General features: G+C 33.1%; 1 protein-coding gene across 1 annotated transcript in view; it reads left to right on the forward strand.

The window, feature by feature from the left end:
* LOC136040410 (protein sidekick-like) overlaps positions 1 to 23,473 on the forward strand; it is a gene marked incomplete in the record, with an annotated part of 274,067 nt that overhangs the window by 193,448 nt on the left and 57,146 nt on the right. Inside the window, 4 exon segments of the mRNA XM_065724684.1 lie at positions 299 to 553; positions 3,997 to 4,231; positions 10,431 to 11,327; positions 21,056 to 21,249. Coding sequence (XP_065580756.1) covers positions 299 to 553; positions 3,997 to 4,231; positions 10,431 to 11,327; positions 21,056 to 21,249 — 1,581 coding nt within the window.

A 23,473-nucleotide genomic window follows, 5' to 3' on the forward strand; every position in this document is an offset into this window, starting at 1 on the left:
TTGGATAAACTCATCTTATTATCTTTTTAGCAGTGGCAGCAACTCTCGAAAGTTTTGACGAGGTGGGGGGAGGGGGCAGCTGTCTTTTTTAATCTCTAATAGAAAAACACCAGAAAAAAGCATCTTTCAATTACAATACTCTCCATAAGAAAACATTTTTCAAAATCTATGGGGGGGGGGGGGTACGCACGCTGTCCCTCCCCCGATTGGTCTTTAGGTTTGTAAAGTGATGGCTTATGTTTTATGTTTTGTGTTTTTGTAATTATTTCATTCTGTTTTTATGGATTTTTGTTTTTAGGCCATAACTTCTAGAAACAGTACGTGGGATACTGTTTATGAAGTATCTGATCCCGACGCCATTGCAATAACGGTTCGAAACCTTACACCGTATTTGGAATATACACTGCGAATAGTTGCCCATAACGTTGTTGGTAGTTCGCCACCATCAGAACCTACAAAGCCATTTCAAACCCTACAGGCAGCACCATCACATGCACCGTATAATGTTACAGTACGAGCTGTTAACTCTACCCAGTTGAGGGTTCGTTGGACGGTAAGCTGAATCTATTAACTATTAAACTGTCTTGGAACTCTAGAAAAAATGAATGATTTGATTTCCGTTCTGATCTTGAATTTGGTAACATTAATTTTGGTAAGATTGTAGTCATAGAATTTGTCAAAGTTTTATTCAACAAGCGAATAACTATTTCTAAAAGAGATTTAGTCTGATATCGCTAGATCTGTTTCCTTTATTTCCTAAATCCTCCTGTTTCTCTCCTTTTTCCTTCTCCTGCGTCCCTTCTTTTTTATGTTTTAATAAGTTTTTTCGATTGTTTTATTTTATCTCCCTTTTCCTTCTTCTGTATCCCTTCTTTTCTATGTTTTAATAAGTTCTTTCGATTATTTTATGTTTTTCAGATTTCTTTGTCTTTTTTCTTCTGGAAGTATCTTTCGATTCGGTGTTTGCTTTTTGTATTTATACCGTGAATGGGTATTTATACGTTTGAAAACCTAGTTGACCCTCGTGTGACTTTTTGTTCATCTTACTAATATTTAGCTGCTTGGACGGTATGATAAGCATTAGTATGTAGTATATATACTACATAGTATAGATTTTTTAGATTAAATATGGGGCTTATTAAAAAAAAAATTAACCCTCTTAAGATTTCCTAGTTCAGAGCGTATAACCTATTGAACACATACAATATCAATAGATGAGAAAAAAATTAAATAAGAGAACAGAAGAAAAGAAAGAAAGAGAAAAAGTCTGCATTTACCAGGCTCTTGGTTGCAACAACGCTTCCTACCAACAATCCATTCTATTTATCAACACACCCAAAACCCCTTCTTCTTTCCAACAAAATATATACTATATTAGTATATATATTATATAATATACAGTATTAACGTTGAAGGTCATGGAAGGATCTGTCCACATGAAAGAAATAGGCTGTTTTACAGTTCTAGTAAAGAAGCAACAATTTGCTTCTTATTATTTTATTACTGAAGAACCAGCAAAAAAATTAACTTATTATGATTATTCCAAATATAAAAGATTCATCAAGTTTAATGTTACCCATCAAAAGTTACGAACCTGAGGATATTTGTCTGATTTTTGAAATAGGGGGAAACAACCCCTAAAATTAAAGAAACCTTAATGAAAATCACACAATCAGACTCAGCGTACCAGAGAACCATATTATCGAAGTTTCAAGCTCCCACCTGCAAAAATGTGGAATTTTTCTATATTTGCCAGAAGACAGATCACGGATGCATGTTAATTTTTTTTTCAGGGGTGATTGTATCTAAATAATGGTCCTAGAAGATCGGTAGAGGAAGTATTCGAACGGAAATTAAAAGTTCTAGTGTCCTTTTTAAATGACCGAAAAGATTGGAGGGCAACTGGGCCCTCTTCCACGCCCATTTTCCCCAAAATTATCTGATACATTTTTGAGATAGCCATTTTGATCAACTAATTAGGTCCTTAGGTGTAAAATGTCCGCCCCCCCCCCAAAGTCCATGGGGAGAGGCCTGTAAGTTATGAAATTCACCCATTGTTTACACATGGAACTTGTTATTGGAAAGCATACAGACAATTTTTTTTGCAAGGGAGGTGGATTTCTATATGGAGATCTGCGTTGGGGAGAAAAATATCTGGGGGTTGAATATTCCACGGGAAATGCTACACGAAGGAGATTTGACAGAATTACTAATGCAAAATTCTTTTTAATTGTCTTAAATTCACTTTGCCATATTTTTCATGTGGAGATGTTCCAGGGGAATTATCCGGGGGCCCTTTTCTGCGTGTTTTGATTTCCTGGAAATAATTTCCACGGAAGGGGGCATTTCCGGAGTGATCAAGAAACCGATTAGTGATCAAAGTCTTATTCAAATGAAAGAATGCTAAGGAGAATTTTTCAGGCTGTATCGTACGCAAACAATTTTATAGCAATTTTTTCAGCCAGGATGGAACTGTCTGGAGGGACTTTAACAGGGGGAGGGGGCGTACTTTAAGCTGGATTAAGTTTCCACGGAGGACTTTTCTGTGAGGGGGATGGGTGTATTTGATAGAGGGTGAGCCAGATTTACCTGCATTATTTTAAAAACGAACAGAAACTATTCCATATATGAAGGGTTGCTCCCTCCTCAATACCTTGTTGTTTACGCTAAATTTTGACTGTTTGTCCTAATTTTCTAAGAGCATCTACTGAAACACGGGGGCCGTTTAATTAAAATAGGGAGATTTCTTAAAAGTGGTAATAGTATTAGCGTAAAGAGCAAAGTATTGAGGAGGGGGGAACCTTCATATACGGAATAAATCTGCCAAAATTAATTTGTAAATTTTATTTTTATTTTTCATATACGGTGAGCCAAAGTCGAACCAGCATTATTTGCCATGCATTCAGAAATCGACGAAAAAAAACAAGGTTTTTTTTTAAGTGAAAGTAAGGAGCGACATTAAAACTTAAAACGAACAGAAATTATTCCATATTTGAAAGGGGCTGTCCCCTCTTAAACGTCTCGTTCTTTACGCTATTGTTTTAAAAAATAGAGCTATAACAAAGAGTCAAACGTTAGCGTAAATAGTGAGGCGTAGAGGAGGGAACAGCCCTTTTCATGTACGAAATACTATCTGTTCGTTTTGTTTAATGTCGCTCCTTAATTTGAGTTAAAAAAACATTGTTTTTTCTTTGATTTAATAAATGAACAAATTGAGAAAGTGAAACACTGTAACATTCTACAACTATCTACAATAATCTATAATTACCTAGTCCAGATTTGTAATCTAACATATTGTACAATATTAATTTAAAAAGTTGTGTAAGGCTGGGGCATAATTTGTTATAGGGCAGGTGGGGCAACTGCCCCCCCCCAGCTGTAATTTAGTGCCTCAAAAAAATTCAAAACTTAGGCCTACATAATTCAAGCATCCTCAGAAACAGATAAGTTTTCCCTAGTATGTCTTTGCCTTTATGCTACTGTATAGCTCATTTTTCATTTTTCAATTGGTCATTTTCACTTGATATGGGAAAATTGGCTCCTACTCTACCCCTCCCCCCAGGATTTTGACGAAATAACGCCCCTGGTGTAAGGATCTGTCTACATTAAAGAGCTACATTTTTTAGTGCTTGCAAAAAAGCAATTGTTTTATTGTATGGTTTAAATTTTCTCACCATTTTTGTGAATTTTTAGGTAAACATTGTTTATTATTGCATTCCTGTCAGGTAATATAAAGATGGATCTAAATAGGCTATAAATCATATACATTGTATTTTTGTGGCCATTATTACATTATTTGTGGCCATCACTTTTTGTTTGGCCTGTTGACCTGTTTGGCGTTAAGCTGTTTTGCTCAACGTGTTCTTATAAATTCAAATAACCGCTACACAGTATTAAACTGTTCCATAGACAAGCAGGATATCCCCCTATTGATATTTTATGTTAAACACTTGAAAAACATAAACGAATTCGATTTGAACTATTGTCGTATTTCAGCCGTTGCAACAGGTCGAATGGTACGGAGTGGCAAGTGGTTACAACATCAGCTACCGACCCTATGATGTCGACTTCGTCAAACCTGGATGGGTATTGGTCAATGATCAGACGTCAAATTCTCACATTATTGACAACCTCGCAGAGTTCATCCTATACGAAATAAAAGTTCAGGCATATAATGACGTCGGGGCTTCTTCTTTTAGCCCACCAGCTCTTGAACGAACTAGAGAGTCAGGTAAGTTTCTTTTTTTATATATATTTGATATTAGTTATTAGTTAAATTTTTATAGTATTGTATTAGTATAGTATACAAATATAATATAAATTAACGAATAGTGTAATGTAAATAAGTATAGTATATAAGTATAGTAAATAAGTATAGTGTAATATAAATTAGAGAAGTATTAGATTGGTTATAGTAATAAAAAAAAGAAAAAAAAAAGAAAAGCAACAACAACAAAATCTTGTTTTGTTTTCTTTTTTTTTTGAGCACTGAGGACGACTTGGCGGAGGTCCTTGTCGAAATATTTGGTTGATTTTCGTCTTCATATTATGCTAATGACTGACAAAATCCTTTTTTTCTCCTGTTTGATTTTGTTTTACATTTATTATTTCCTCTCTTGGTTTCAAAAGTAATTTGATATAGATTTTAGTTTATTGAAAATAATCAAAAATTAATTGTTATTTATGCTTTGGTGGGCTGTAAGGCTCTGTAGGTATGAGCGTCTGATTATTTTCCGGTAATTTCTTTTATTTTCTATAGAATTTTAAAAGAACAAAAAACGTAGATAATCCTTGAGGATTTTTTAACGGCTAAAACGTGGAAATTTACCGTCCTCAATTTATCTTCTTTAATAAATATCTGAATTATCCTCGTTTTTCTTCTTTACAAACTTTTTTAATTATCCTCGTTTTCCGTCTTTTCAATGTTTTTTAATTTCCCTTGTTTTTTTCTTCTTTAATTTTTCTTTTATCTCGTCTTTCCTAAAATTTTTTGATTACCGTCGTTTTTTACAATTTTTTCTATTGTCCTTGTTTTATTTCTTATTTACGTAATTGTTTGTTATCCTTTTTTTTTTCTTTACAATTTTTCCCAGCTTTTCATGCTCAGTCAGTGTCATCTTAGACATTATTTAAAAACACAAATAAGGAAAATTTAAATCTTTTTACGTACTTCCCTACTACTTAAACTCAAAGAAAGCCAAGAATCTCCCCACATCCCTTAGGTGCATTAAGTGTACAAGTTAGTTTCTCGAGGCCCTGAAATTAATACCTGTTGACAATTTCCAAACAGGCTATGTCGGAACGGCTTTAATTAAAACACTGAAAAGCACCAAAAGTGTGGGGGGGGGGGAATCAAAATTAACAAAACAAATAAAATAAGAAAAAAATTGTAAAGAACAAAAAACAAAGATAATCCTTGAGGATTTTCTAACGGGTAACATGTGGAAATTTACTGTCCTCATTTTATCTCCTTTAATAAATATTTGAATTATCCTCGTTTTTCTTCTTTACAAACTCTTTTAATGATCCTCGTTTTCCGTCTTTTCATTGTTTTTTAATTATCCTTGGTTTTTCCTGTTACTTTCTTCTATAATCCTCGTTTTTTCGTCTTTATTAAATTTTTTAATTATCCTCGTTTTTTTACAATTTTTTTTCTAATGTCCTTGTTTATTTCTTGTTTACGTAATTGTTTCTTATCTTTATTAATTTTCTTTACAATTTTTTCCAGCTTTTCATGCTCAGCCAGTGTCGTCTTAGACATTATTTAAAAACGGAAAATTTAAATCTTTTTACTTACTTCACGACTACTCAAACTCAAAGAAAGCCAAGGATCTTCGCATATCCCTTAGATGCATTAAATGTACATGTCAATTTCCCGAGGCTCTGAAATTAATATCTGTTGACAATTTCCGAACAGACTATGTCGGAACGGCTTTAATTCAGCTCTGAAATATTATTGAATCGGACTATAAAGGTGCCGAAAGTGGGGGGGGGGGTCAGAAGTACCAAAATACAAATAGAATGACAACATTTTGTAAAGAACACTAACGAGGATAATCTTCGAGAATTTTTTAACGAGGAAAACAAGGAAATTTACTGTCTTCGTTTTATCTTATCTTCTTAAAAAAAAATTGATCATCCAAATTTTTCTTCTCTTCAATTTTTTTCATTATCCTCGTTTCTTTCTTCTTTACAAAAATTTTTAATTATCCTCGGTTTTTTCTTTTTTACAATTTTTTTTTCTTATCCTCGTTTTTTTTTCTCTTCAAAATGTATTAATTTTTTCATGCTTGGCCATGCATGGCAGACTTATTTATAAACGGAAATAAGGAAAATTCAAATCGTTTCGCTTAATTCTCGACTACTTAAACTCAAAGAAAGCCAGGAATCTCCTCATCCCCCTTGAATGCATTAAGTGTTCAATTCAGTTCCTCAAGGCTCTCAAATTAGTACCTGTTGACAATTTCCAAGGAACAGACTTTGTCGGAACCGCTTTAATTAAGTACTGAAATGTTATTGAGTAGGGCTAAAGGCTGAAAAGCTATTAAACAGGCTCAGAATAGAAAGACAAGGATAATAATTAGTATTCTTAGCTTTCTCTTATTATCTAATTGTAATTCAAAGAAGTGAAATTAGTTTTTTTTTTAAGGAAGTAGACGACTTTCAATGAGGGTATCATATGTTTATTATCTGAATAATATGGCGTTACTGTAATAAGTACCAATGACAGTGAATTTAGAATCTGACTGTTTAAACTGGTCACGTGGAGCGTTTTCTTTTAAAGTACCAAGAACACCAAAATATGCGTATCTGTTTTCCCTCGATCCATACATGTATGAAAATGTATAATAAAACAAAAAACTAAACGAAACTGTATTAACATACATTGTCTATTTTGTAATTTCTTTACAATTTAGTGAATTTATTCATTTATTCAAAATAGCATACTTGAAGACCCGCTCTGCAAGTATAGGTTATAATTTTGTTAACATCTATTGTTCAAACCGGTGGCCGGCGTTTAACCCCCCCCCCCCTCCACCAGCAATTACACCCCTAGAAAATACCTCCCCACGGAAAATAACCCCTCGGAAAATACCTCCTGTGAAAACTGAGGCTTTCTACTTGAAAATTTTATTTGAATTAGTTTTCTTTCCGTAGGGAGAAGGAAATTCGGTACTTATGTTATACGCCACTCACTCAAGTTTACGCTGTATAAAACTCGAGGACAAATCGGCTCTTCGTTAGTGTCTTCCAGCTTAGTGCGAGACAAGACAAAGACAAGTGACAGAATAGATGGGAAATATATAATTTGGGGTATATATTTGCACATAAGGGGGGGAGGGTAAAGTATTTGGACAGTTTGAAGTAAGAAAACAATTCTTACTTAATAATATGCTGAATAATTGTACCTAGTACATTTTATATGCAGACCCGCTATACTTTACACCCCCCCCCCCAATGTGCAAATATATAGCCCAAATTTGTTTCTAACGTAACGAAGAAATTAACGAAAAAAGTGATTTGTTCTCGAGTTTTACACATCGTAAACTTGAGTGAGTGGCGTATAATACACATGTACCGGAATTTTTCATGGAGAGAGAGCCGGGTTTCCCGAAATTATTTAAAAACGAACGAAATTAAATTTAAAACAACATTATTTTTCTACTAAAAGTAAGGAGCAACATCAAAACTTAAAACGAACAGAAATTACTACGTATATGAAAGGAGTTACCCCTTCCACAAGACCTTGCTCTTTACACTGAAGTTTTGATTTTTTGTCCCAATTCTATAAGAACGATTCCTGAAACATAATAATCGTTTAATTACAACAGTAAGCCTGGTTCTAGGATTCTAAAAAAAAACTTTAGCGCAAAGAGCGAAGTGTTGAGGAGGAGGCAACCCCTTTCATATACGTAATAATTTCTGTTCATTTTTAGGTTTGAGGTTGCTCCTTAGTTTCAGTTGAAAACCTCATTGTTTTTTAGTTGTTTTTTTTTATTTAGTTACTTACAGATAGTATTTGTTAATGGGAAACATACGGAGCAAGTTTTTTTTTTAGAAAATAAAGAAAAGTAATAAAAGTAAAGAAAAGTTTTATTTTTATTAAAAATACTCAGTAATCCCACCCTATATATGTATGTCAAACTGACAATATACGGTTTTTTTTTTTTTTTTTTTAAGAAAGTGCAAATTATGTTATGGTCTTGAGAAGACATGGGTGTTGTCAGCCATACTCGTTTTAATTTTTTTTCATTTTGATTTTGACTAGGTTATATATTCTAATTTCTGTTGATTATTCGTTTTCATAGAAAAAAAAATATGTTATATCATTTTTTTCTACTGGACTCTATAGTTTTTACTTTGAAGAATATTTGACTTTATTTCTGCTCATTTTTGGTTTAATGAGGCTCTTTACTTTTCTTTAAATAACCTATGTTTCCCATTAACAAATACTATGTGTAAATTACGTATACGAAAGGGGTTACCTCCTCATCAAGACCTCACTCTTTACGTTAAAATTTTTTATAGAATGTTAAAACAGAGTTTATTGTTCTAATTAAACATTTCAGGAATTAAAGAACGGAATCGTCCTTAAAGAATTGGGACGAAGAATCAAAACTAAAGAGCAAGGTGTTGTGGAAGGGGAAACTCCTTTCATATACGTAATAATTTCTGTTCGTTTTAACTTATGATGTTGCTCCTTACTTTCAGTTAAAAAAAATTTGTTTTTAAAAATGTTATTCCTGATCTTTTTTAAATAATAATGTTGGGAATTCTGGCTCTCTCTCCATGAAAAATTCCAGTACTTGTGCATTATGCGCCATTCACTCAAGTTTACGATATATAAAACTCGAGAACAAACCGGTTTCTTCGTTAGTTTCTTCGTTACTTTTGAAACAAATTTGGGCTATATATTTGCACATTGGGGGGGGGGGTAAAGTAAAGAGGGTCTGCATGCAAAATGTGTTTGGTACAATTATCCTGCATAAAATGAAGTAAGAATTATTTTCTGACTTCAAACTGTAAAAATAATTTATCCCCCCCCAATGTGTAAATATATTATATTATATATTTACCATCTATTTTGTCACTTGCCTTTGTCTTGTCTCGTGCTAAGCTGAAAGAAGCTAACGAAGAAACCGGGATAATCTCGAGTTTTACACAGCGTAAACTTGAGTAAATGGTGTATAATACACAAGGACCGAAGTTCCTTCCCCCTAAGGAAAATAAAAAAAAAACTCGAAATAAAATTCTCAAAGTTGGAAAGCCTTATTTTCCATGGGGGAGGGGGTATTTTCCGCGGAGATATTTTGTGGGGTGTAATCCCCGGAGGGTGGTACATTTTTACGAATCGGACAAACATTTCGGAGGGGGGTTTCAAACCCCCTACCCTCTCCCTCTTGTAGGCGGCCTTGACTGACCCTTTTTAATAAACACAGTTACTGTTTTGAATGTACACAGTTACTATAACAAAACGCAAAATATATGTTCTATTCATACATGACAGCGGCAATTTTATAAGATTTTTCCTTTGGTTATTTCAAAATTATGAAGTTTTCAGGGCAGTAGCGGATTTCCATGGGTGCTGCCACCTTCCCAAAGACAACAACCCCTTTTTATACGGTTTGGTGTCAAATGATTTTAGCTTATTTTTTGCTTATTTTTCACTCGTTTTCTCTCTTCTTGATGAGTTTGACGTTCGCTACTATCAAACGTGGCAAAATTACTTATGGAGGCCTTTTACATAAAGTCGAATCCCGATCTTGCCTAATTTTTTAAAACATGTATGGTTTTGAAAGTTTCTCCTTAACCAATTTAACCTAACCTAACCTTAACCAATTTAAACAAGCAGATTTCCTTTTCTCTGTTTTTGGTACTTTAAGGAAGAAGACGACTTTCAATGAAACTAATATACATTTTTTATGAAAAATGAAAGAGATAATATTGCAAATGACTAAGTTACTTTGAAACAATATATTAAGGGAACATTTTCTTCGTTTTTTCGTTGATGCTGTGAAAATAATAACCGCTTAAATTTAGTTCAAAAGGTCGAGTATGAAATATAATTTTTTTTTCTACTCTTAAATCTGACTCTGTTGATGTCTATTATGGTAAAATTCCTATATTTGTGTCGTGCTTAATATGAAAATAATTTCAACTTAAAATTGATTCAAGAGGCATGGTTAATAGGGTTGATTAAAAGTTAATTCAAATTGAATAGGTAAGGAATGTTTGCCAGGTCTAAATGACCCTGCCAGGCCTAAATCTGGCCATGTTGATGTCTATTACGGTATAATTCTTATATATTTTTTTCATCCTTAGTATGAGAATAATCTCAGCTTAAAATTGATTCAAGAGGCATGGTTAATAGGGTTGATTAAAAGTTAATTAAAGTGAATAGGTAAGGAATGTTTTTTTTTCTTTTTCAGTTCCCAAATCTGGTCCTGTTGATGTTACGGCCAATGCTACCTCGTCCACTACAGTTGTTGTACGATGGGGTGAAGTACCAAACTCTCAAAGATGCGGAATCATTGAAGGCTACAAAATTACCTACATCGCAAGTGGTGTACCGTCCAAAATGAAAATAGTCCCAGCCAATGACACGTTCATGGCAACCCTGATTGAGCTTAATAAATTTACTAAATATTTAGTCCAAGTTTTAGCTTATACTCGGATTGGTGATGGGGCCCTTTCTCTACCTCCCGTTGTGGTAGCCACTCTCGAAGATGTTCCAGGTCCACCGTCCAATGTCACTTTCCCTGATGTCTCTTTAACGAATGCTCGTATATTATGGGATGAGCCCTCTGAGCCAAACGGGGAAATACTAGGCTACCGTATTTCGCATCATTTAGATGGACAGAAAGGGTGGAATCAGACTAAAGATTTCTCACCAATTGAGAGGACATACCGAGTAATGAATTTAGAGCCAGAGCAATTGTATATGTTTGAAATTGTTGCCAAAACAAGCTTAGGCTGGGGAGAACCAGCACGTGTTCCTGTATACACAACTAATAATAGAGAAAATCCACAACCACCGTCCCGTCCTCTTGTCAGCAGATCGCAGATACAAGCAACCCAGATAACGTTTAGTTGGACCCCCGGCAGAGACGGATTTGCTCCTTTGAGATATTATACAGTTCAGCATAGGGAGGGTGTGGATGGGCCTTGGAAAGAAATTCCTAACCGTGTTGACCCAACTGTTTCCAGTTACACAGTTCGTGATCTGAAACCGTTTATTGAGTATCAGTTTAGGATTCAGGCGACTAACGACATTGGGCCCTCTGGCTGGAGCAGTGAGTCTGAAATTGTCAGAACCCTCCCTGCTGGTAAGTTTTTTTTTATAATCTTTGCCTTGAATTTAATAATGTACCATCTAACCTGATCCAGTGGCTCCAGAGGCACACGGGGCGTCAGTGAGTAGCCTCCAATCTTCCCTTAAGGGGGACGCTACGTATATGTCTCCCCACTCTGGGTAGAGTCTCGTCTGGAGGATTCGTTCGTGCAGGAGCCATTAAGTAAATATAGTGATTTTAAGTAAAGATAGTGTTACTTACAGTCTACTAAAACACATAAAAGTAAATGATAGTTCACATAATGTAGTTCTTAAAAAATTATCTTGGGTATACAAACAGTATAACCCTTTAGTTCTAAATTACCCCAGAATATATGTCCCTAGTTAATTTTCTAATGTCTCCCTACATCAAAAATAGTTCTTAATTAAGTGTTGTTTTCGTCTTATTTATCAAGGGTTTCTTGGCTCATTCTTCTTTTCCCATTGCTGGTTGAGAATGTTTTTTTATGCATCTTTGGGTGGGGTGTCCGCTGTGACATGCTGAGTAATAAACATTACGTTTACTGATTTCTTTCATATTTATTTTTGTTTGTCAAATCTTTCATTTGGATTGAAGATCCACTTATTTCAATCCATTTATTTCTTTATTATTTTTTTATCGCTGGAACACGAACTTGTCACTCCGCCAGATGATTATATATTAAGTTTGTTGTGCATGTATGATAGAAAATTGGTTTCCACCTGAAAAAAATGGCCTGTATTCTCAATATCACCGGAGTATCAAGACAATTTTTTTCCTCCTATATAGAGGATTGTTTATGTTACTATTCCTGCATATTGACAATTCATTTGCTTAGGAAATGAATTTAAATACTAACTTTGTAAAAGTACAATTATGACTTTTTAAGACTCCCTTTTTTAAGACTCCCTTTTTTAAGACTCCTTGGTTTTCACTTTTGAGCCCGATTGTTTCTTTACCTTTTTCGCTTATATAGCATTACTAATGATTTTCGGAACCAGATACACTTTGCTAAGTAATTTGCTGCATTGTAAAAACCTGACTAATTTTCTCTTTGGGGGGGAGGAGGAGGCACAGTCCATGTAAGAACTGGGTTTTAATTTTTGGTCAAGATTGATATATTTATTATTTTTTTTTTGTTTTGGGGAGGGGCAAAGGATTGGCTTGTGGTTTTAAAAAATCCCAAATGAAAACGGTATAGATTCATCCGCTGTAAGATATATAATAATGATAATAATAATTTTATGTTTGCCTGCTAATACAAATAAAAAGAGAAAAGCGGAGTAAAACAAAAAGGAAAAACAAGAACACTTAGCATAAAAGAACAAAATTAAGAAGTCACTTCTTCAGTCGCACTCGTAGATCAGACGTAGAGGCAGAAACTCGAACATTGTTCCCAACGCTTGGTTTCTGCGCTTGTTTCAGTAGACGGCTCACCGATAATTGGGTCTACCAAATTTCGAGATCTTAGAACAAATGTGTTTCTCTCGTAGAACGGGTATCAAAGCAGAAACTTGAGGTATTCGGAGTAGACAGATCGGAGGTTTAGTCTGTCAGTTTGCGTGAACCAGTCCCATAGCGGAGATGCATAAAGCAGGCGAGGGAGAGCTACCACTGCGTAAAGCTTTGCAAGAATCTTCCTGTTCTAGATAAATTTCAGTGAGACAAGCTTCTCGTAATTTGAATAAATACTCGGTAATTTTCTCAATTATTAGTAAACGAGAACGTCTCACATCATGACCGTACGTTATTCCCAGATACCTTATGGTATTTCCAGAGAATATTTTCATTTGTTCAACCGTCACATATGTAGGGCTACTTATATATCGTAATTTGAATAAATACTCGGTAATTTTCTCGATTATTAGTAAACGAGAACGTCTCACATCATGACAGTACGTTATTCCCAGATACCTTATGGTATTTCCAGAGAATATTTTCATTTGTTCAACTGTCACATATGTAGGGCTACTTATATATCGTAATTTGAATAAATACTCGGTAATTTTCTCGATTATTAGTAAACGAGAACGTCTCACATCATGACCGTAAGTTATTCCCAGATACCTTATGGTATTTCCAGAGAATATTTTCATTTGTTCAACCGTCACATATGTAGGGCTACTTATATGTCGTAATTTGAATAAATACTCGGTAATTTTCTCGATTATTAGTAAACGAAAACGTCTCACATCATGACCATACGTTATTCCCAGATACCTTATGGTATTTCCAGAGAATATTTTCATTTCTTCAACCGTCACATATGTAGGGCTACTTATATATATATATAATATATATATATATATATATATATATATATATAATATATATATATATATATATATATATATATATATATATATATATATATATATATATATATATATATATATACTAGCTGTTGGGGTGGCGCTTCGCGCCACCCCAACACCTAGTTGGTGGGGCGCTTCGCGCCCCCCCCAAGCCCCCCCGCGCGCGTAAGTCGTTACGCGCCACATTAGTTACGCGCCATTGTAGTTGTGTCCCTGTGTCCCACCTGTGAATAGAGATAGATATAAATATAAGTTTTTAACTACGTAAAACATGCGAATATACAACATTCCTCGCTGTCCCATTGTCTGTGCATATAAATAGATTGTCAGGTTTACTGACTCTTGAACATGCAACATATAATTGTCCATGGGAAAAACAATCCGTATTCAGATCTATACCTCATTATTCTAATGATGTGTCCCTGTGTCCCGGTCGTCATTTATATTCCCTGTGTCCCGGTCGTCATTTGTGTCCCGGTGTCCCAGTTTGTAATTTCTCTTTGAGTGTCCCGGTCGTCATTTATATTCCATGTGTCCCGGTGTCCCGGTCGTCATTTGTGTCCCGGTGTCCCGGTCTGTAATTTCTATTCGAACAATCCCTGTGTCCCGGTCGTCATTTATATATCCCGCCTGTGCCCCCGGCGTCCCCGTTGTAGTTGTGTCCCTGTGTCCCGGTCGTCATTTATATTCCCTGTGTCCCGGTCGTGATTTGTGTCCGGGTGTCCCAGTCTGTAATTTCTCTTTGAGGTTCCCGGTCGTCACTTATATTCCCTCTGTCTCGGTCTAATGACGTCACCGTCAAAGCAAAAATGACGACAACTAATTTCATGACGTCAGTCAACACAGAAACATGACCTGATCCACAGACAGACAGACAGACAACTTATTTTTATATATATAGACTAGCTGTTGGGATGGCGCTTCGCGCCACCCCAACACCTAGTTGGTGGGGGCGCTTCGCGCCCCCCCCCCAAGCCCCCCCGCGCGCGTAAGTCGTTACGCGCCATATTAGTTACGCGCCATTGTAGTTGTGTCCCTATGTCCCACCTGTGAATATAGATAGATATATATATATATATATATATATATATATATATATATATATATATATATATATATATATATATATATATATATGTTTTTAACTACGTAAAACTTGCGAATATACAACATTCTTTGCTGTCCCATTGTCTGTGCATATAAATAGATTGTCAGGTTTACCGACTCTTGAACATGCAACATATAATGGTCCATGGGAAAACAATCCGTATTCAGATCTATACCTCATGATTCTAATGATTGCCCTTGAGCTTTGTTGATGGTGATTGCTAATCGACCATTCCCTGAGTCGCCATCGTCATTTATATATCCCCCTGTGCACCCCGGCGTCCCCTTTGTAGTTATGTCCCTGTGTCCCGGTCGTCATTTATATTCCCTGTGTCCCGGTCGTCATTTGTGTCCCGGTGTTCCAGTCTGTGATTTCTCTTTGAGTGTCCCGGGCGTCATTTATATTCCTTGTGTCCCGGTGTCCCGGTCGTCATTTATATCCCCCTGTGCCCCCCGGCGTCCCCATTGTAGTTGTGTCCCTGTGTCCCGGTCGTCATTTATATTCCCTGTGTCCCGGTCGTCATTTGTATCCCGGTGTCCCGGTCTGTATATACATTCGTTTTTTAGTTTTGTTTTTCTACTTTATTTTTTTCCTTTTTTCTTTTTTTCTTTTTTAGTTCATTTAGATTTTTAGATTTTTTTGTTTTTTATTAGTTTTTAGTTTTTTTGTAGTTTTTACCATTTTTTTAGTTTTTTTATTTTTTTTTTTTTACTTATGTCCTGGTCGTCATTTATACTCCCTGTGTCCCGGTCGTCATTTGTGTCTCGGTGCTTTGTTGATTGCTAATTTATATTATATTTATATTTATATTTTTTATATTTATTAATATTTTTTTAGTTTTATTTTTCTCTTATTTTTCAGTTTTTTCCTTTTTTTTAGTTTTTTCTTTTGTAGTTTTTAGTTTTTTTTTGTTTTTTACCTTTTTTTAGTTTTTTTTTTTTAGTTATTTAGCTTTTTTAGTTTTTTATTAGTTTTTAGTTTTTTTTTAGTTTTTGCCTTTTTTTAGTTTTTTCAGTTTTTTTTAGTTTTTAGTTTTTTACCTTTTTTTAGTTTTTTTTAGTTTTTTAGCTTTTTTAGTTTTTTTTCTTTTTAGTTTTTTTTGTAGTTTTTACCTTTTTTAGTTTTTTTTCTTCTTTTGTATTAGTGTGAAATAATTCAGACGTCATATGCGGACAAACACGACGTCACTCGACAGACAGACAGACAGACATAACCCACAAACAACTTATTTTTATATATATTTATTCATATTTTTTTAGTTTTCTTTTTCTCTTTTATTTTTCAGTTTTTTCCATTTTTTTAGTTTTTTTCTTTTTTAGTTTTTAGTTTTTTTTAGTTTTTTACCTTTTTTTAGTTTTTTTTAGTTTTTTTAGTTTTTTAGCTTTTTTAGTTTTTTTATTAGTTTTTATTTTTTTTGTAGTTTTTGCCTTTTTTTTATTTTTTTCAGTTTTTTTAGTTATTAGATTTTTACCTTTTTTTAGTTTTTTTTTAGTTTTTTTAGCTTTTTTTTTCTTTTTAGTTTTTTTTGTAGTTTTTACCTTTTTTAGTTTTTTTTCTTCTTTTGTATTAGTGTGAAATAATTCAGACGTCATATGCGGACAAACAGGACGTCACTCGACAGACAGACAGACAGACATAACCCACAAACAACTTATTTTTATATATATTTATTCATATTTTTTTAGTTTTCTTTTTCTCTTTTATTTTTCAGTTTTTTCCATTTTTTTAGTTTTTTTCTTTTTTAGTTTTTAGTTTTTTTTAGTTTTTTACCTTTTTTTAGTTTTTTTTAGTTTTTTTAGTTTTTTAGCTTTTTTAGTTTTTTTATTAGTTTTTATTTTTTTTGTAGTTTTTGCCTTTTTTTATTTTTTTCAGTTTTTTTTTATATTTATTAATATTTTTTTAGTTTTCTTTTTCTCTTATTTTTCAGTTTTTTCCTTTTTTTTAGTTTTTTCTTTTGTAGTTTTTAGTTTTTTTTGTTTTTTACCTTTTTTTAGTTTTTTTTTTTTTTAGTTTTTTAGCTTTTTTAGTTTTTTATTAGTTTTTAGTTTTTTTTTAGTTTTTGCCTTTTTTTAGTTTTTTCAGTTTTTTTTAGTTTTTAGTTTTTTACCTTTTTTTAGTTTTTTTTAGTTTTTTAGCTTTTTTAGTTTTTTTTCTTTTTAGTTTTTTTTGTAGTTTTTACCTTTTTTAGTTTTTTTTCTTCTTTTGTATTAGTGTGAAATAATTCAGACGTCATATGCGGACAATCACGACGTCACTCGACAGACAGACAGACAGACATAACCCACAAACAACTTATTTTTATATATATTTATTCATATTTTTTTAGTTTTCTTTTTCTCTTTTATTTTTCAGTTTTTTCCATTTTTTTAGTTTTTTTCTTTTTTAGTTTTTAGTTTTTTTTAGTTTTTTACCTTTTTTTAGTTTTTTTTAGTTTTTTTAGTTTTTTAGCTTTTTTAGTTTTTTTATTAGTTTTTATTTTTTTTGTAGTTTTTGCCTTTTTTTATTTTTTTCAGTTTTTTTTAGTTATTAGATTTTTACCTTTTTTTAGTTTTTTTTAGTTTTTTTAGCTTTTTTTTTCTTTTTAGTTTTTTTTGTAGTTTTCACCTTTTTTAGTTTTTTTTCTTCTTTTGTATTAGTGTGAAATAATTCAGACGTCATATGCGGACAAACACGACGTCACTCGACAGACAGACAGACAGACATAACCCACAAACAACTTATTTTTATATATATTTATTCATATTTTTTTAGTTTTCTTTTTCTCTTTTATTTTTCAGTTTTTTCCATTTTTTTAGTTTTTTTCTTTTTTAGTTTTTAGTTTTTTTTAGTTTTTTACCTTTTTTTAGTTTTTTTTAGTTTTTTTAGTTTTTTAGCTTTTTTAGTTTTTTTATTAGTTTTTATTTTTTTTGTAGTTTTTGCCTTTTTTTATTTTTTTCAGTTTTTTTTTATATTTATTAATATTTTTTTAGTTTTCTTTTTCTCTTATTTTTCAGTTTTTTCCTTTTTTTTTAGTTTTTTCTTTTGTAGTTTTTAGTTTTTTTTGTTTTTTACCTTTTTTTAGTTTTTTTTTTTTTTAGTTTTTTAGCTTTTTTAGTTTTTTATTAGTTTTTAGTTTTTTTTTAGTTTTTGCCTTTTTTTAGTTTTTTCAGTTTTTTTTAGTTTTTAGTTTTTTACCTTTTTTTAGTTTTTTTTAGTTTTTTAGCTTTTTTAGTTTTTTTTCTTTTTAGTTTTTTTTGTAGTTTTTACCTTTTTTAGTTTTTTTTCTTCTTTTGTATTAGTGTGAAATAATTCAGACGTCATATGCGGACAATCACGACGTCACTCGACAGACAGACAGACAGACATAACCCACAAACAACTTATTTTTATATATATTTATTCATATTTTTTTAGTTTTCTTTTTCTCTTTTATTTTTCAGTTTTTTCCATTTTTTTAGTTTTTTTCTTTTTTAGTTTTTAGTTTTTTTTTAGTTTTTTACCTTTTTTTAGTTTTTTTTAGTTTTTTTAGTTTTTTAGCTTTTTTAGTTTTTTTATTAGTTTTTATTTTTTTTGTAGTTTTTGCCTTTTTTTATTTTTTTCAGTTTTTTTTAGTTATTAGATTTTTACCTTTTTTCAGTTTTTTTTAGTTTTTTTATTTTTTTTTCTTTTTAGTTTTTTTTGTAGTTTTTACCTTTTTTAGTTTTTTTTCTTCTTTTGTATTAGTGTGAAATAATTCAGACATCATATGCGGACAAACACGACGTCACTCGACAGACAGACAGACAGACATAACCCACAAACAACTTATTTTTATATATATTTATTCATATTTTTTTAGTTTTCTTTTTCTCTTTTATTTTTCAGTTTTTTCCATTTTTTTAGTTTTTTTCTTTTTTAGTTTTTAGTTTTTTTTAGTTTTTTACCTTTTTTTAGTTTTTTTTAGTTTTTTTAGTTTTTTAGCTTTTTTAGTTTTTTTATTAGTTTTTATTTTTTTTGTAGTTTTTGCCTTTTTTTATTTTTTTCAGTTTTTTTTTAGTTATTAGATTTTTACCTTTTTTTAGTTTTTTTTAGTTTTTTTAGCTTTTTTAGTTTTTTTTTCTTTTTAGTTTTTTTTGTAGTTTTTACCTTTTTTAGTTTTTTTCTTCTTTTGTATTAGTGTGAAATAATTCAGACGTCATATGCGGACAAACATGACGTCACCTGATCCATCCACAGATCCACACACAGACAACTTATTTTTATATATATAGATATATAACAGTTTTTTAATGTTCGCCCAAGGTCAATGGTCATGATAGGCAAAAAATTGGTTAGGGGCTTCGAAAAGACCCGAATTAAAAAAAACTTACATGGGATCTGTCCAGTGTAAAAATATTAAATGAACCATGTGTGTAATTGTTTTTGATAGTGTAACATGAAAAATTACTATGTAGCACGCAAATTTTGGTAATTGTAGCACAACTGACCCTGGTGACAATGCTGTCAATAATATCCGTTTAGTTAACGTTAAAGCTAACAATATTTTGAAAGGATTTAGAAGTCCTTTAAGTTTTTAATTAATACTTAGACAATAGGATTTAAGTAGTATCTATCTGATAAGAAAAATCGCTTTTAGCAATTGAATGCACGCTTGCAAAAATCGACTCCTGTTTCCATAAATTCAACAAGCAAAACATATGTCAAACTATCCCTTTGGTACGAGCGACTTAAAGCTAAAAAACGGCTAGTAAGGTTACTTCAACAGCACTGATCATTAAGTTCAAAAAAAGGAATTGATCACTTCCGAGTAAATAAAACTGGAGTGAATAGAACTAAAAGTATAGAAAGGGAGGCAATTCCACTCCCCCTCACTCTTTGCACCAGATTATACTTTTTCTTATTTTCTAAAGGGTTGAGTCTAATAACTTGGAAAAAACTTTTGAATCTTGGGGAAAACCTATTGGAGAAACCGATATCTCTAGAAATGGTGGAGATTAGGTAAAAACACTTTACAAGCTTAGAAAATCTTAGAAAAAGATACAAACTTAGTATCTTTTCTTCCGAAAGATGTTAACCCAATTTTTTTTAATTGAAATGAATGGGTTTTGAGAAATGAATGCTATCACCTCCTGGAATTGTATGTTGAAGAGTAACTATTTATATCAATCGTAACAATGGGTTTGGTTGGACAATTCTTTTCTGAATTAGTAATTTTGTAATTTGTAATTAGTATTAACATTAGCAATTAATATTTACAATAAATATTACCTGAATTAGTAACCGTCTTTATTTTCTGAATTAGTTGTTATTTTGCGAAAATTTATATTTTCTTGTTATTCTTTAAATGTATTCTTAAAAAGAGAGTGATTTAAAAAAGCTCGTTTTAGAATACTAGATTACACAGGCTGCTACGCAACGTAATGACATGAAGTAAAACATGCCAAATAGACAGAAGCAAAGATTCATAAAGGAGTTAGTTTTGGATCGCATAAAACAATAAGAAAAAAAGAAGGGGAAGGGTGAAGTTGAGTTATCAGAAAAGTTGAACACTAAAGAGTAGGACAAGAAGCATAAAATTCACACCTTTTAATTTTTGCTATAAAATTTAGTATTTCCTCTATATCAGTCTCTTATATTTTTATTTTCGTATCGCTTTAATAATACGAGAACGAAACAATATGAGAAAAAAAGAAGGGGAAGGGTGAAGTTGAGTTATCAGAAAAGTTGAACACTAAAGAGTAGGACAAGAAGCATAAAATTCACACCTTTTAATTTTTGCTATAAAATTTAGTATTTCTTCTATATCAGTCTCTTCTGTTTTTTTTTCTCGTGTCGTTTTAATACCTTTTTTGCTCCTATTTTTATATGGTCATGCCATTTATCAATTTTTATTTCTGCTTTTGTCAAGTCCAAACTTGGGCCTACCCGCACTGTAATCAAATGTAAAAACAGATGCCCGAAACAACGGCTGCCCGATTGCTGATGTTGTTGCTTGTATACAATCCTTTCTTTTCATTTAATGCTTGACACTATCACTAGCATGATGTTCTAGTTTTCAGTAGGTTTTGATAGGCAATGATCAGGGCCTTCAACTAGGGGAGGGTCCTCTATTTTGTCACCCCCTAGACTTTGAAACCTATTTTTTTGTATTTTCTTGAAAAAATGAATGAAAAACGAATTGCCTCACCCCCTTCTATGTTTAGAAAAATACATTGTCTTTTCTTTCTTCATCCAAATATTGACAAAAGTGCCCTTAGTTTTGATAAGCTGTACTGAGTGGGTGTGTTTACGCACAAGATTGACCTTCTTAGTTTAGCCTTGAATAACCTTCAATTATTTAGTTTTATTCTTATTTTTACCAGCTCCGAGTGTGGGTGTGTCGAATGTAAAGATTGTACCAATCACAACGACGGCCGTTCGAGTGGATTGGAGCCCCTTAGATGAGGAAGCATTTAATGGCGATTCCAGGACTGGTGGATATCAGATACATTATAGACTTGTTTCGGAATTCTCGGGCCTCTCAAATATACAGAGAGAGGAAATATATGGCTCAAAAGTAAGTCTTGAATCACTTCATTCATTGTTCGGTGCGAAATTCGTTGACATAGTCATAGTAATACATGTTTCGAGCCCCGTTTTAGTTGCTGTTGTGGTTTGTCTTATTTGGCGAATAATGGTAATAACGATTGATTATTTTGAGGACGAAGATAAGACGAATAAGACGAATTGATAAGACGAATAAAGTTCGAGTAGGAGATCATGTCATTTTTTGGCATTAATCTTTCCATTTTTGTTATTCTACCCGCTTGAGGCTTTGGCTATTGGTTCGAAGGAGAAAAATTTGAGTTTTTTTCTAGAATTAAAAAAAAATGACTTTTTTAACTGAAAGTAAGGAGCAACATTACCACTCAAAACGAACATAAATTATTCCATATATGAAGGGTTTTCCCCTCCTCAATGCCTTGCTCTTTACGCTAAAGCTGTTAGCATTTCTAAAAAAAAGTTGTCTGCTTTAATTGAACGGCCCCTGTGTTTCAGTAGCCGTTCTTAAAAAATTGGGATAACACGCAAACTTTTGCATAAAGAACACGGTATTGAGGAGGGGGCAATCATTTATATACGGAATAATTTCTGTTGGTTTTGAGTTTTAATGTTGCTTAAACTTTCAGTTTAAAAAACTTTTATTTATTTAACTTCTGTTCTTTTTTCAAATAATGCAGGCAAATCTGGCTCTTCTTCCATAGAATATACCACCCCCCCCTTTTCACAGGAGCTCCTCTGGGGTAATTTCATCCAACGTAAAGTACACCCCCCTACCATCAAGTTCCCTCCAGACAGTTCCACCCTCGCTGAAAATCCCCCTCCCCTTAAAATTTCCTGCGAACGACTCAGTCTGAAAAATCATCCCTAGAATACTTTAATTTGAAAAAGACTTTAATCTTAGTCGGCTTCTCGATCCCTCCGGAAATGCTCTCTGCCATTAAATTTCTTTTCCCGGAAATAAAAATTTGTGTAAAATAGCCCTGAATAGTTCCTCCGAAACATCTCCACATTCAAAATTGAGTTGGCACGGAGAATGTAAGAAAATTAAAAGAATTTCGCATTGGATTTCTGTCAAATAGAGTGTAAAATTTTCGCTGGAATATTCACCCCCCTCCCCCCGAAAAATTTATGTATAATTCCCAATAACAAATACTGTACGTAAAGAATGGGCAATTTTCATAACTTACAGGTATCTTCCCACGGACTGTGGGGGGTCATTTTACTCCTAAAGACATTTATTTGATCTTTAAACTATACTGAACGAAATGGCTATCTCAAAATTTTGATCAGATAACTTTGGGTGGGCGTAAGACGGGGGCCAGTTGCCTTCCAAAAGACTGGACCCCACTCTCTTTTTCAGAGGTTCATCACGCTAGCAAAGGGGATCAGTGTCACAGAATCTGAGTACTTTCAACACGAACTGTGTTCCTACCTGGCAGTTTTTGACAGTTATTACGTACTCGGGTCTCCGAACAAGCCAGCGTTATAACTCAGGCAGTTACGAACACTCTACTCCCCTTACCAAAGGGACTCGATATATCATCGACGGAGGAACTCTTCTGCACAGAATTCCATCGGTTAAAAACGAACGATACTCCGAAATCCTTGACCATTATACTTCTTAATTGACCCAAAAGTATCCATCTGCCACCTTTGTTTCGACGGCTATGATGGCGGGGCTACATAAAGCATATGACCCAATCAAAGAGAAGCCGTATGATCGTCCGTGAGATCTTCACAGCAGATATGCAGCTGAAGGTAAAAAAGGATGAGTTCTTGTCCGATCAAAGGACCTCTTCGTCGTCCAGGCACCAGGTGATGCAGATGTCCCAATTGTGAAAGCTGCTGTTGATTCTTCCGGAAGGTTGATTCTCCAATGACGACACTGGCGTCATTGGAGATGATACTGATTTTTTGGTTCTATTGTGTTATCATGGTTATCTATCAAGCATGAAACTATTCTTTGGACTTGAGTCAAAGTCAAAAAAAGCTCCCCAAATTTGGGATGTTCACAAATTGAAAAAGAAGCCTGGCCAGGAGACATGCCATCTGAGTCTTTTCCCTAACGCCATCCTAGACTATGACTCTGCTTTACGGATCTACAGTGTGGTAAAAGGCCTTGCTCTCAAGAAGCTATTGGCAGATGCCAATTTTCTTACATCAGCTGGAGTTTTCATGGAAGTCAGCTTCAAAGGAGGAAGTAAGGGTTCCTAGAGCAGACGTTCTGCTCATTATAT

Source organism: Artemia franciscana, chromosome 20, assembly GCF_032884065.1.
Source record: "Artemia franciscana chromosome 20, ASM3288406v1, whole genome shotgun sequence".
Taxonomy (NCBI): Eukaryota; Metazoa; Arthropoda; class Branchiopoda; order Anostraca; family Artemiidae; genus Artemia; species Artemia franciscana.